General features: G+C 36.3%; 2 protein-coding genes across 3 annotated transcripts in view; one reads left to right on the top strand and one right to left on the bottom strand.

Moving 5' to 3' along the window:
- The window catches only part of ugp2b (UDP-glucose pyrophosphorylase 2b), a 34,319-nt gene extending 21,179 nt beyond the window's left edge, over positions 1 to 13,140 (top strand). Inside the window, exons 4-10 of one of the 2 annotated variants that reach the window (XM_067368355.1) lie at positions 3,593 to 3,778; positions 5,554 to 5,687; positions 8,818 to 9,115; positions 9,751 to 9,948; positions 11,738 to 11,980; positions 12,212 to 12,316; positions 12,402 to 13,140. In XM_067368355.1, the coding sequence (XP_067224456.1) occupies positions 3,593 to 3,778; positions 5,554 to 5,687; positions 8,818 to 9,115; positions 9,751 to 9,948; positions 11,738 to 11,980; positions 12,212 to 12,316; positions 12,402 to 12,509 (1,272 nt within the window). In that variant the 3' untranslated portion in view covers positions 12,510 to 13,140. The remainder of the gene's footprint in view (positions 1 to 3,592; positions 3,779 to 5,553; positions 5,688 to 8,817; positions 9,116 to 9,750; positions 9,949 to 11,737; positions 11,981 to 12,211; positions 12,317 to 12,401) is intronic. The other variant, XM_067368354.1, reaches the window with a different exon arrangement.
- wdpcp (WD repeat containing planar cell polarity effector) overlaps positions 1 to 14,039 on the bottom strand; it is a 114,129-nt gene extending 100,090 nt beyond the window's left edge. Inside the window, exon 1 of the mRNA XM_067368345.1 lies at positions 13,297 to 14,039. Coding sequence (XP_067224446.1) covers positions 13,297 to 13,381 — 85 coding nt within the window. The 5' untranslated portion in view covers positions 13,382 to 14,039. The remainder of the gene's footprint in view (positions 1 to 13,296) is intronic.
- Positions 14,040 to 14,578: the final 539 nt, after the last annotated feature.

Consider the following 14,578-nt stretch of genomic DNA (forward strand, 5'->3'; position numbering starts at 1 on the left):
GTAGTCACAATGACTATTTTAACTATGTATTTACTATTTATCCAGACCTTAAAAAGTCCAATGACATTGCTGCCAATGTGTGGTTCATAAAGCTCTCAGATTTAATCAGAGTTAAACAGCACCTTCCCTCAATGACGATAACGACGTCAGCTGTGTTGGCATCTTCCTCTCCTACAGTGCTGTCCATGAGCTTGAACGGTGAGTGAGTGCAATCTGTGGAACATATGTTAGAAATGATAATATCAGAAATAGATTTCTTTTAATAAAATTTGAATAAATATACTTGATTTGAAATTTAATTTATTTGGAACAACTGCATTCAAGTAATTAGCCTATCAACAATAAATTTTCAATCATCTGGTAGAGTTAAAGTGATAGTTCACCCAAAAATGAAAATCTTTCATCATTTACTCACCCTCAAGATGTTCCAAACCTGTATGATTTTTTTTTTCTTCTCCTGAACACAGAAGATATTTTGAAATTTTTTGATAACCAAACAGTTGATGGACCCCATTGACTTCTGTAGTATTTTTTCCCCCTCATACTGTGGAAGTCAATGGGGTCCATTAACTGTTTGGTTAACGTTACCCATATTCTTCAAAATATCTTCTTTTGTGTTCAGCAGAAAGAAAGAAATGTATGCAGGTTTGGTACAACTTGATGGTGAAGAATTTTTTATTTTTGAGTGAACTATCTCTTTAAGGCTGCCTGAACACATACACTAGAAAATGTATCACTATTGTATAGCTTCAATAGGAGTATAATCTCTTCTTTACTTGATTAATATGCATCAAATGCTTATCTATTTTATAAATAAGACAAAGCAGTGTAGTTGATGTGGATTAATGGGGTATTAGTGGTTTTCTCCGTCGCGTTTAAAGTTAATGGCCACCCATCTCAGGGCTCGGGTATAATCCCGGGTTCGTAAATTTGACTTTCGATGCTGTAAATTTCCAATTTATAATTAGAAAACATGTATTTATAATTCAGATAGCACAAGAGGGCACAATTATTTATTCACACAGATGAATAAACAGACGCCCTTCTATTGGCATTTTGTCGCTACGCATCGCGCCGCTCTCGTCCGGCAAAGTGTATTTTAAACTTCACTGTAACTTACATTAAACTTCTCCGTAGATTACATGTAAAATACAAGACAATTGTTTTCGACACAGATGCCGTTTGCTAATAACGGATGTTTGTGCTAATCGGTTCTTTAGCAAACTCAGCTCTGTCGACTATAACAGTTAATGCGTTTACTCTTTAACCACCAGAACTGCAGACAGCCTAATTGCTCTATACTTCACTGGAAACATAACTAAATAAACAAATATTTTATAACTTACCGTGTAAAAATCAAATCGTCCTTCCAGGAAATTTTCCGTTGCTTTCCTCTTCCTCTGCGCGCCACTTCGGGGACCAAGAGCGCATGCGCAGAGATTGCCTGGCTTCGTGGAGTAAGTTTTACTTGTGTTTGTCATTTTTTTTTGCATTAGTTCATTATATGACAAGATACTAAGTAAATATTACTTGGGGAGTTCCATTTAAATTTACTTATGTATTTAAGCACAATAAAATAAAACGAAACCTCAAGTAGTTTATTGAATTAAACATGACATTCTGAAGTAAAAAGACAAAATAGGATTTGTTTGTAAAATATACTTAAATTATGCTATCTTTATTTACAAGTTCAAAAAATCATTTTTTACAGTGTACAAAATGACATTTCTTAAGTGCATTATCTTATCTTAACTACAGATGAGATTTTGTAAGATAAGAAACATCAATCATGTTCAGATTTCCTTCTGTAATATGAATTTGGGAAAAATCCTAAATGGTCAGATTTTAACTTGAGACTTAAGATTCTGTAATGAAACCTGATGACCAGCAATCTACAGATGATTTTCACAAATAGGTGTAATTCTATGGAATGGAATGGAATGGAATTCAAGTTTTGTGTTCACAGATTCTAGACTAAAGATTTTTGTTTTTACATTATTTTTTCCCAAACTAGTTACGCACAACGTGCACCACACAACTGATTTCATTGGTCAATTGGGTAACTTACCCGCCTGTTGAGCTTTCTGTCCCTCCATAGGCTGCCTTCACAACTGAAACTTTGACGCTTCAAAAAGTTCATAAAGAGATCGAAAAATAATCCATATGATTTGAGCAGTTTAGTCCAAATTTTCGGAAGAGACTCGATCACTTTTTATACGATGTACATATTGAATTTAGGCTTATATTCACATATTAACATTCAACAACACATCAGTTGTGGTAAAGGAAAGCTCAAGCTTGTTTGCTTGACGCATACATGAACCAATGAGGTTCATTCTCGTGTGTTACGCAGCACGTTTGAGCTTCCGGAAGAGCTTTGTTCTCGCGGGTCATTCAAGTTCGGTTGAGCTTCTGTTTATGTTTGCTGATCAGTTTATATGTGAATAAAAGCCTAAATTAAATCTCTTCGTCCTGTAAAGTGATCGAGTCTCTTCAGAAAATTTGGACTAAACCTCTCAATTCATATGGATTAGTTTAACGATCTCTTTATGAACTTTATGAAGCGTCAAAGTTTCACTTGTAAAGGCAGTCTATGGAGGAACAGAAAGCTCTCAGATTTAATAAAAAAAATCTTTTGGAATGACATGAGGTTAAGTAATTAATGACAGAACTTTCATTTTTGGGTGAACTAACCTTAAGGTTAAGGTTTAGTATTTGTTTCAGCATTGTGTAGGCTCTATTATTGAAATGACCAATGGGGATTAATCAATGTTTCTTTTCTTTTTTACCCCACTCTTACACAGACACATCTGTCTTGACTTTCCTCTCTCACTCACCCATTTCTCCCTGACAAACAACATGACCTTGGTTACATCATCGTCTCAATCTGTCTGTTTATGTCAGGGAAATGTGGCTGTGTGTGATGTAGACATGAAGATCTTTGTCCTTTTCTTTTTTTCATGTTTGTGTTTATTTGTTCTTTTTTTTGTCCTAATATCAGAAAGTGGGGCTTTGTGCACTAAATATTAGCACGTGTGTGGTGGTATTTTTTTGGTATATGACTCATCAGTGATGTCTCATGGCAATGCTGTATGGCCCTCTGGGAAACAAGAGGAATGAAGAAAAGGGAAAGGTTCTTTTCTTTTAAAAACAAATCCATCGTTCTCTCTCTTCTCACCATCCTGTTTCTCTCCCCCTTGCCTTATTGATCCAGCAGTCAGACTGTTTATTCGGTTAAAAATGGCCATTTGTTTCTGTCTCTGTGAGAAATGTTGTGCTTACACAATGTGTGTGGTGGTTGTTTGGTGTGCTTGTAAGTTGATCCTAGTGATTCTTGAAGACTGACCACAGGCATGATCATAACAGCTCACTAACCTCAATGTTTGACCTCTGACCCATCAATATTTTTTGTAGAAAATTCATTGAGGCAAACATACACACACCAATAGCAACAGCATCTGGGTGAAATTTAACAACTTCAGTGTGGTCACTGGATGGTAACTCCAGTCCTTATAATATAATCCTTCAGATGCTGAAAAAATGAAAGTATGCCCTGACTGACAATTGTTTCTCTTTCTTGTCTTTGTCTCAGATCCAGCCATATGATAAGATTAAGGTGAAGGGTATACCGGACAACATAGCTGACAGTCTGAATAAGCTGGTGGTGGTGAAGCTAAATGGAGGTCTGGGAACCAGCATGGGCTGCAAAGGGCCCAAGAGCCTCATTAGCGTCCGTAACGAGAACACTTTCCTGGATCTGACCGTCCAACAGATTGAGGTTGGTCACATGACACTGGAAGCTTGCAGTACTATGTTTACAGTTTAAGCCATGAAGGTCTATAATATCTTCCCATTCATCTCAATGACAATTGTTCAGCAGGGGTTAAGTGGCCATGCTAACTAGCCAAACATCAACCCCTTGTTTTAAAACATGTCTACTTTCTTTGTTGCCATAAAATAGAAAATTTCTTCTCTACTGAATATAATTTGCATTTTATTATGTAATTAGCATTTGGGAAAAAGAAAATACACCACTTCAATTCTATTCATTTTTTTTTCATTACACATTCTTTCTAATATCCTTTTTGTGTTTTTATCTGTAGAGGAAATGCTTTTAATTATGGTGTCTTGAAAATATCAAAATAGGAGAGCTTCTCAGATTTGAATCCAAAGAAATATAAATCACTCCAGATGTGGAAAAAGCAGCAGCTGTCTGAGAGATCTGAAAGTGAGCAAATAGACCTCCACCCATAGGTCTTAAATCACAAACATGTGTTCCTCTGTCTTTCCCTTCTCTTGCTCTCCTCATCTACAGCTGTAAAACACAGACACATTCCTTCATTTATACAGAGCGAGCATTTTAAACCAGCAGCAACAGGCTCTGTGCTAGTTATTTTTCTCAGTGCCATGGACTGTAGGTAGTGTGTATGAAAGAGAACTTAGGGTGAAACCAAAACAGAGAGGGCTGTGTTCTGGGCAAGAGGGAAAAAAGATAGGGGCAGAATACTGAGCCCTGTGGGACGCTCTCGCTGAAGAACACTCAGCTCAGTGTCTCTTCGGCAGACCATTTACCTGCCTCATGTCGTCAGATATCCTGCTCACTGAATAAGGCCCATTAGTACATGTAAATGGGTATTCTGTCCTTCTAGCACAGAAATACAGGCTGTCGTTTCTGTGCTTGGCAGGACTCAGCAAGCCCGTCGGCCAGTTTATACCATTTGGCTTCTTTTTGGCAAAGACTTATGGGCATACATTAATTACAGGAAACCAACCTAAAATCTGTCAACATATCCAACAGTTTCTGAAAGAGGACTCATTTAAATCATTTTGTGAGAAATTTGTAGTTATTTGGACAAGTACCATTAATACAGGGAAATGAAACCCAGTGTTCGTGGGTAATTAGGTTAAGTTTTTGTCCCCTTCTATCATTGTTTAAAAATATAATAATAAAAAAATCATTAAAAGGCTTTAAACTTTTTGTTGTGTGAATAAATTTACCATATTTTCTCCATTTTGAACTTGCGCAAGATAGATAATGTATGTTTGTGCTATGTTGAAAGGCATCTGCGTTCTTTCGATTGTGCCTTTTTTTAGTAAAGGGTTTTAGTTAAGGTTTTCATCATTTTTTTTTTTTTTTTACTTACTCTGTTTATTGCAGTACTGTTGATATTGGCCAATTCAGCTAATACTTCAGTTTTGATTAATTATTGACCATGTTTATCAAAACTAGAGATTAGATATGAGAGATGTCTGCGTCCATCTGAGACATGTTTTATCAGCTTGACGCTGATGTTAAAGATCACACATTTACAGCATTGCTGTCTAAACAATAAATTTTATTATTTAAAATGATCTATTCTGGTTATGTGCTGCAGAAACCTACAAAGTGTCTCAAGACACTTTGAACCTTTCAAACGAGTCAACCGAGTTTCAATGAATCATTGTGGGATCACAGTCATTTTTAGCTCGTTTACAATGTTAATAGATAAAACATTAACTTGTTAACTTGCTTGATAATGTATTTTTACTAAGTATTTTTTTCTTTGGTTTCAGCACTTGAATAAAACATATAATGCTGATGTTCCACTGGTGCTAATGAACTCTTTCAATACGGATGAAGACACCAAGAAGATCTTACAGAAATACACACATCACAGAGTCAAGATACACACTTTCAACCAGAGCAGGTATTAGCCCACCCATACATACTTGCGAGCACGCACGCACACACACACACACACACATTTGTTTTTGTGAATTGTGGGGACTTTCCGTAGGCCGCAATGCATTTTATACTGTACAAACCGTACTTTCTATCCACCTACCCTACCCCTAACTCTAAACCTAACCATCACAGGAAACTGTGCACACCTTTATTTTCTCACAAAAACATAATTTAGTATTTTTATTAATTAATTTACATTGTGGGGACCGGGACTCAGGTTTATATTATATTACATATAAACACACACACACACACACACACACCACATGTTTACCTGACATAAAACAGACTCATTTATTTTAAATAAAGCTAATTATAATAATACAAACCTAAATCTAAAAAAAATGTATTTTTTAAAATAAAAATGTTTAATTTATTTTTATATTTAGGGGAGTACTTATAGTACTATGACTTTTCATAGTAAGCACACACAAACCACAGATATATACACAGGAATAATGTGACATTTATGTAATTTGAGCACAATATACCACTCAGCTGATGACACATCGCATAAGCACACACGTCTAACAAAGACGCATTTTGTCATTCGGGTTTTGGCTTGGACAGCGCAGGATGAAAAAAAACTGAATTTCTTCACCTTCATGTGTGCTGCTGACCCTTAGCCAGCAAATACTTAAAAAGTTTAGTTAAAACAAGTTAAATATTGATGAGGTTTCTAAGCAATAATGGGGATACGTTAATATTTAATGGACTCGTCAGAACAGAAATTTATCTCAAAGCTAACAACAGACGCTCGTGGGATACGGTTACATATGTTATTCAGAAAACAGTGCTAAAAGACGGCACATATTTAGTCCCGGTTGAAGCTGAAGCTTGTGGAAGAGACAATGTGATGAAAGGAAGAGGAGGAGGAGGAGGAGGATGAAGGCTGCATGAAATATCAGATGTTTTCCCTGGCTTCATTTGACCTGAATAAGCCTGCAATGCAGGAGCCAGAGTAGATTTTAGAGCCCCTCTGAAAACACATTTGCATAAGCAGTGTATTTTCCGTGCCTAAAAACAAACAAGGGTCTGTACAGAGGAATCACTTTATGACACTTTATGTCTGTGTGTTTGCATTCATTTTATCTATCCATTTTATGACTTCTGGGGCCCGTTCTTCATACGTGAATTATGCAGTTATCTGGATTTTACTGTTGACCATTTGACATGATCCAGGATTGTTAGGTTCTTCGAAACTCATCCCGGAATTGCTGTCATAGCAACAGGTCCATAAGCTCTAACTTGCTTGGGAGAAGGCTTATTTCATGTAAACAGGACTGAATGGCATCTTTTTTAAGCAGAGGTGATACTTAAAGTCTGTTCCAGCCACTGCTACTTTCTTACAAGAGTACCTTTTTGAATCCGGGACAATAATAATAATTTTAAAAAAGTTTATCATAATGTAGACACAGCCAGTCTCATTTAGAGATTTATTTGTGAGGGAATAATTACCTGATAATTTTATTGTTGTCTTACACACATGATGTAAACAGTTAGTCAATGCATTCATTTGAACAGCTATTATGGGAGTGGCTCGATGCAGCGCAGGAGATGCAAATAACTGTGCCATTATTGAGAAATTTCAATTAATGCTGTCAAATAACAAATCTGCTTTACGTGTAAAATTAAATGTATTGCTGATGATGATTTTACTTTTTTAACTTTAGTTAGTGTGTGATGTTGCTAGTAGAGCATAAACAACTTCTGCAAAGTTACGACGCTCAAAGTTCAATGCAAAAGGAGATATTTTCTTTTAAAGAATTCTGTTTAAGGACTACAACAAACAGCTGGTAGGGACTACAATGAGATTCTTCCCAGGTTAGTGACATCACTAACCCTCAAATTTACATAAACCCTGCCCCCTAGAACATGCAACAAAGGGGTGAGGCCATGTTATTGCAATACAGTATGTAACACGAATGCAATAGCATGTCATAAAAACAAGATGACAACATGACAATTTTAAAACCGTAATTAAACTAAACTATACCATGCAGCACATATTCTCTGGCTCTGCAGGCATATTACAACAGTTCCCACACAAGCAATTTATAGATTATCATGACCGAATATGCAATCAATAACTTTAAGATAGTTAACTCAACATCAGCTACATAAATTCATCAACTAACCATTCAGAAACGTCCTGTTGCATTCTACATGTTGTCACTTCTTCTTGAGTCTTTCCATCATTGTCTGACTCCGTTTTGAACATAAAAGGCTGAACAGTTTCTAACATTTTCAGTGTCTTGAGGTAATCGGCACTGGTAACCCGAGCTTGAAACTCCGCCCTCTTTGTAGGAGCAGCAGCTCATTTGCATTTAAAGGGACACACACAAAATGGAGCGTTTTTGCTCACCCTCAAAAAGTGACAAATTAAACATGCTATAAGAAATTATCTGTGGGGTATTTTGAGCTAAAACTTAACATCAGAGACTTATTTTACGTCTTGTAAAAGTGGCATTATATGACCCCTTTAAAATAAAAATGTAAAGCCTTTACACATACTAGAAATTGTGAAATAATGGAAATAATTGGGAATCAGGTAACCAACAGTAATTTATCTATTATAACTTTTATGTCATTTTGGTCACTTGGCTGTTTCCTGAAAAGGTCCAGAAATTCATCAAGTTTTTCGTCAGGTGTGTGATGTCCTTTTTTAATATGATGTCATTACATTGCTGTCTTGCCATCAGTCAATGTCTGCATTGTTGATCATGGTTTTCGAGAATCAATATATCTGCCTTTTCCAGTGAACACAAAAACGTGCCTTAATCTCAGACAACTTAATCCAGATATTTTAATCAAATCCACATACTTGTTTGAAGAACCAAATTAGCCAGAGACTTCTTTCAAAAACATTAAAAAACCTTAATGTTTCCAAACTTCTTCAAAAGTATATATATATATATATATATATATATATATATATATATATATATATATATATATATATATATATATATATATATATATAAATAGTTAACAATAACAACATGGACAATAGCAAATTTGATGCTCATTACAAATTTATAAAAATATTAGAAATATTAGAATTTCAGACTTTCTTTCTCTGAATTTTCCAGGTATCCACGGATAAATAAGGAGTCTTTGTTGCCGGTCGCTAAGGACATGGGTATGACAGGAGAGAATGCAGATGTGTGGTATCCACCTGGTCATGGTGACATTTACGCCAGCTTTTATAACTCTGGTCTGTTGGAGCAGCTCATCGCTGAAGGGAAGGAATATATTTTTGTCTCCAACATCGATAACCTAGGCGCAACGGTAGACCTGTGTATATTGAATCACCTTGTGAGCCAGCCGAACGGCAAACGCTGTGAGTTTATAATGGAGGTCACAGACAAAACCAGAGCAGATGTGAAGGTGAGGGGATATTATTTGTGTGTGATATTGTACAGTAGTACAAAACAGCTTTGTGACTTTTAATCAGAGGAATTATAATTTTAAACAAACAATTATTTGTGCCAAGTGTATTTAATGTAAGAATAGTAAAAATGATGTTACAAATAATAAGCATGTTTTCCATGCTTTTTTTTTTTTATGAAACAAAGGACGACTTTTGAATCAATTCATTGAAATGGCCAGTTTGAATTGATTCACAGAAATTTTTTTAACTCTGCTTACATGCTTAGATCTACTTTTGCTACTTAAGTTTAAATCTGTGACAGTATTAATAAATTTTTGTCTTAACACTTTCATACATCTGAGTCACAACAAGGAAGATGACAGATGTTAAAACCAGGTGTAAAGAGGGACAGTGATTCTTTATTAATAGACTCTGGACTAAAGCATTGTAACAAGAAATTCCTAGAACAGATTATATATTTTCTTTTGTCCAAGCAATTCAGTGATTTGCATTCACTTACATAAAGATCATTGATTGGCTTGGGTAAAAAGATTTGTTCATATATATTTCTATATAAATGAGGTGTATTTGTAGGGAACGAGGCTTATATTCATTGTATTTTCATTAAATGTTGTGTGTTTTTGTTGCCCAGGGAGGTACGCTCATTCAGTATGATGGTAAGCTTCGGTTACTGGAGATTGCCCAGGTTCCCAAAGCTCATGTTGATGAATTCAAATCAGTGACCAAGTTTAAGATCTTCAACACTAACAACCTGTGGATCTCACTATCTGCCATAAAGAGACTACAGGAACAGAATGCCATGGACATGGAAATCATAGTAAACCCTAAGGTAGGAAAACTTGCAGAAACCACAATTTTTGGAGAAAATCTGGATGTTACATATTATAAGTCTTTTCCGAGGGATTACAGTCATGACCTAAGTTTACATGGACACTTTTCTGATTGATGAATCTAAACATAGTGTTTACATGATCGGGTAGATGTGTGTGTTTAAATGTCACAATCTTCAAACTGGATTTGATCTTTTGACACGCGCACATTGCACAAATACAGTTTCCTGCAATTTGCGCATAGCCATCCAACTACATTTGCTTTTTTATTTTAAAAAGCAGACTTAATATTTGTCTAATTCGGCCATGCTGGTTATATTTATCAAGCAGTAAAAATGCCCCTGCTCCACTTCACAAGTTGGGTTTTAAGTTTTTTTTTTTTTTTTTACAGTCTGTGCTTTACACAAGCAAACTGTGTTTGAGTGTCTGTTTTATACCAAGCCCAATATCTCATTTGAGTAGAGATCATTTGGGGTCTCGTTCAAGGCTTCAATGTGTGATCAGAGGTTTTATGGAGGGTACTTTTACATTTATAAACAATTTCTGTTGGGTTTTCTGTTCTCAGTCCATTACAGGAGACTAAAGAAATGAAAGGTAACCATAAGATGAGGTGTGTTTTGTGTGTGTGTCAGTTTATATAGTTATACTTTGGGGGCAGAATTCTTAGAAGTGAGCAAAAAAAGCTCCCTTTGAGGGTATTCAGGGACCTCCTCAATTGGAAAAACTATTGATGCATAAATCACTGGGCCCAAACCAAATGCACTGCAGCATTTCCAGTTTACAAGTGACAAGTAATTTGTCTCTCCACACATGAAGCTGGTTAAGTCAGAAAAGGTTGCGTCTTAGGACACAGTATATACATCCAAAGGGATGAGTGTGTAATAATTATAATTTGCAATATATAAAATCAATACAATTCTATGGTATGCCCTAATTTAGATAACCAATTAAGTGTGTGTGTGTGTGTGTGTGTGTGTGTAGTAGTAGTAGTAGTACACATTTCAGCAGAGCTTCGTATTGTAGCACAGTTTCTCCCCTTGAGGACCAGGCTCTCATCCAGCTAGACAAAAATTTTAGTCTGTTCTAGATTACTTTACATCCAATCCCTCCCACTTCTGTCCCTGTCGACCTTGTACTTTTTCTGCCTGTGTGATACCAAGACCTCCTTCAAAGTGCTTGCATTGATACCTCTCACTTCCTCACTGCCATTTAACATCACTTTTTGTTCTTCATACAACAAGTATACATGGTTACTTGACAAATAACATATGAACTTTTTAAGTTGGTATGAAATGAAAATTCACCCTACCTGTTTTCTAAATGCATATTATCTATCTTGAGAACGATTCTTCAATGCATACGTTTCATTTTCACTATTTAATTTAATCAAAATAACTACATTGACAACTCTGATGATGTATGCCAGATTTCTCCACTCATGTAATTCGATTAATGTAGTTTGATTAATTTACAGTGAAAAACCAACAAAAAATTACAGTACAGAGGAAATGATCTGTCACTATTTTCATTTCATTGAGACTTTAGGTCCAATTTTATATACAGTGGGGTTTATAAAAACCTGGGAACTACACTGAAAATTTTTTTTTCAATTAAATCTGCATATATAATTTTTTAAAATTTTGATAAATGTATTATTATTACATTTAATATTTCTTGGTCACTAATCAAATTGATGATATTGTGTTATGTACAAATATTTAATTTGTTTGACAATTATAAAAGAATTACAAAACTGTTGTTTAAAATCATTTTCTTTGTCCCTCTCAGACTCTAGATGGGGGTTTGAATGTCATTCAGCTGGAGACTGCAGTGGGTGCTGCCATTAAGTGCTTTGATAACGCCTTGGGCATCAACGTGCCTCGCAGCCGCTTCCTGCCCGTCAAAACCACATCTGACCTCCTACTGGTTATGTCCAATCTGTACAGCCTGGAGGCAGGGTCTCTGACCATGAGCGAGAGGCGTGAGTTTCCCACAACTCCTCATGTCAAACTGGGCAGCTCTTTCACCAAGGTACCGTACCTAATGAAGCATTCACAACAAATGATCCATTCAAAACACATTGTGTTCCTCTTACACTACACCGTGTGTAGACGGCATAACATTACCAATGTGACATTACCAGGTCTGCCAGGCAGAAACCCACTTAGACTTTCTCTAAAGAACAATCACTCACAACAGACGTATATTTTCCAATCTAACTAATACTTAGCAAGCTTTTATTCAGTTCTCTCTGTCTTTCAGGTTCAGGAATATCTCACACGATTCGAGAGCATTCCAGATATGCTAGAGCTGGATCACCTCACGGTGTCTGGTGACGTGACCTTCGGAAAGCACGTCTCACTGAAGGTAAGAGCAAGGAACATCTTAAATTCTGCAATCAGACATTTTTGCAGGATGTTGCACAGTCTGATTGTTCCTCTGTCCTCACCAGGGAACAGTCATTATCATAGCCAACCATGGAGACCGAATCGACATTCCGGCTGGCTCTATGCTGGAAAACAAAATAGTGTCCGGAAACCTTCGGATCTTGGACCATTGAAGCCTTTGTGTCATGTGACCTGGATGCAGAATCACATGACCGCCCCGCACCTGCCACTGTCAGTGTCCTCATCATCATAACCAACCACGAAGACAGAATCAACATTCCGGCCAGTTTCATGATGGAAAATAAAAGTGTCTGGGAACCAATGGATCCTAGAGCACCAACACCTCTGTACTGTGACCCGGATGCCAAATCACATGACCGACCCACACCTGTCACTCTCAGAGCCTCCATCAGTGGATCACAGCACACAGACACCATACAACATCCATGCCGTTCCAGAGACATTCATTTTGTAGTAGTTGGTGTGGGGTTTTTTTCTATGTTAGTTTTCTGTCCTTTACTGGTCTTCAAATTTTATCTGTGTAACACAAGTCTCAACATGTGAAAAGTGTTTTGTTTGAGTTTTTACTCTGAGAACGCAGTATTTCTCTTGTTGTATCTATGGCACCGCAAACGGACCCTTCAGGGTCAGCGTCCTTTATTCTACTTGCTCAAAAATGTGAAAGAAAAAGTGCAAAGCAATAAGCGTTCTGCGACAGTGAAGGCTGATGGTTCCGACTTTGTGTTCTAGATCCTGAAAGTTTTATGGAACTGAATAAAGTGCAATATGAAACAGAACACTAGCAGTTCAGATATCTTCATTTCTGTTCAAGGTGGATTTCAGTTCCTTTGAGATTAAACACACATGTTTTTTATCTACAGTAAATAATGAGCTGGAATGAGAAAGTGAGGGAACATGTATGTGCATGAGGAATTGAAAGAATTTAAAAAGCGCATTTACCATCGCAGCAGTGTAGACAAGGTCTCCTTGGAAGCACAAGGTTATTGTGTTCCACTGGTCTGTTAATGTGAAAGCAGCCAAGCATTAAACTTGCTTTTAATAACCTGCACACAGACCAGGAAACACACACACACACACACACACATTGGTGATTTAGGATCAAAGAGGTCCTGAGATTGCATATGTATAGAATGAAAAATGGGTATTCATTTTGAAATTTCTTAAAGATACATTCACAGTGCTATTAAATCATTGGTGTTTTTAAAAGATCAACTTTAAGTGAGAGTTCGATTATGGTTAAGTTAATCTAATTGTAAAAATAAGGAAACAAGCAAGCAAAATTAAATACACTATACAATAAAGATCAATAAAAAAAAAATTCACATTAATTTGTGTTAAGAATGTTCTGGATTGAAATCAGTTCCTATCACAGTATTTTATTGCATTGTAACAGAACCACATGGGGATGAAATGTTATTTTGTCGAACACTGTGTAATAGTATCACAAGATGAGCTCATTTGAAGCGAAAACAGGAAATGGGTTTGACACATCCTGCTCTACCAAACAGCGGCTTTCTATAGTCTGCTGGTGTTATTAGTAGTTAGTAGAGGTAGGAAAGACCCTTGAATCATTTGTTGACATGTAAATGCATCTACCACAACCAAATCAATTACAAAAACAACCTGATTTAACTGCCACTGTCATTGTGTACAATGGTGCTCCAATAAAAACAATTCTAATGATAAACACATTTTGCTATATGGGCTCAAATATGGCAAAAGATGAACAAATGAAAGCAAAGAAGAGGGTAGTTGCTAGTAATCTATTTACAAAAGGTTGAATTATTTGCAAATAAATAATTGAATTTAATTTTTAATCAAGAGTGAGTGATGAAATATTTAGGTGCTTAGTGAAACGGGCCTTTTTGAGAAAGTTTGGAAAAGCATCCATGTTTCAAAAAGTTATCGAGCTTGGGTTTTTCTATGTTGGCTCGTTATACTGAAGATATTACATAATTAAGCTTCTTGCTGTTCTCATTTTCGTAATCTCATTTTACGGGTTGTCTCTTAAGTAGCACATTCAAAGATTTGGTGGGAGTATGGGTTGTACTCACATCTCCGTAGATCCATCACACGCTCTGTGTACTGTATCTGAAGGACGTCACATGACTTGATTTTGGCTGCCCTCATTCTGCTGACTGAGAGGCCACTTATGTAAGTACAGACCTATCAAAACTAAGAACACATAAGGGGAAAAAGGCTCTTTTTTGAGAAACTTGAG

The sequence above is a fragment of the Chanodichthys erythropterus genome, chromosome 18, assembly GCF_024489055.1.
Source record: "Chanodichthys erythropterus isolate Z2021 chromosome 18, ASM2448905v1, whole genome shotgun sequence".
NCBI lineage: Eukaryota > Metazoa > Chordata > Actinopteri > Cypriniformes > Xenocyprididae > Chanodichthys > Chanodichthys erythropterus.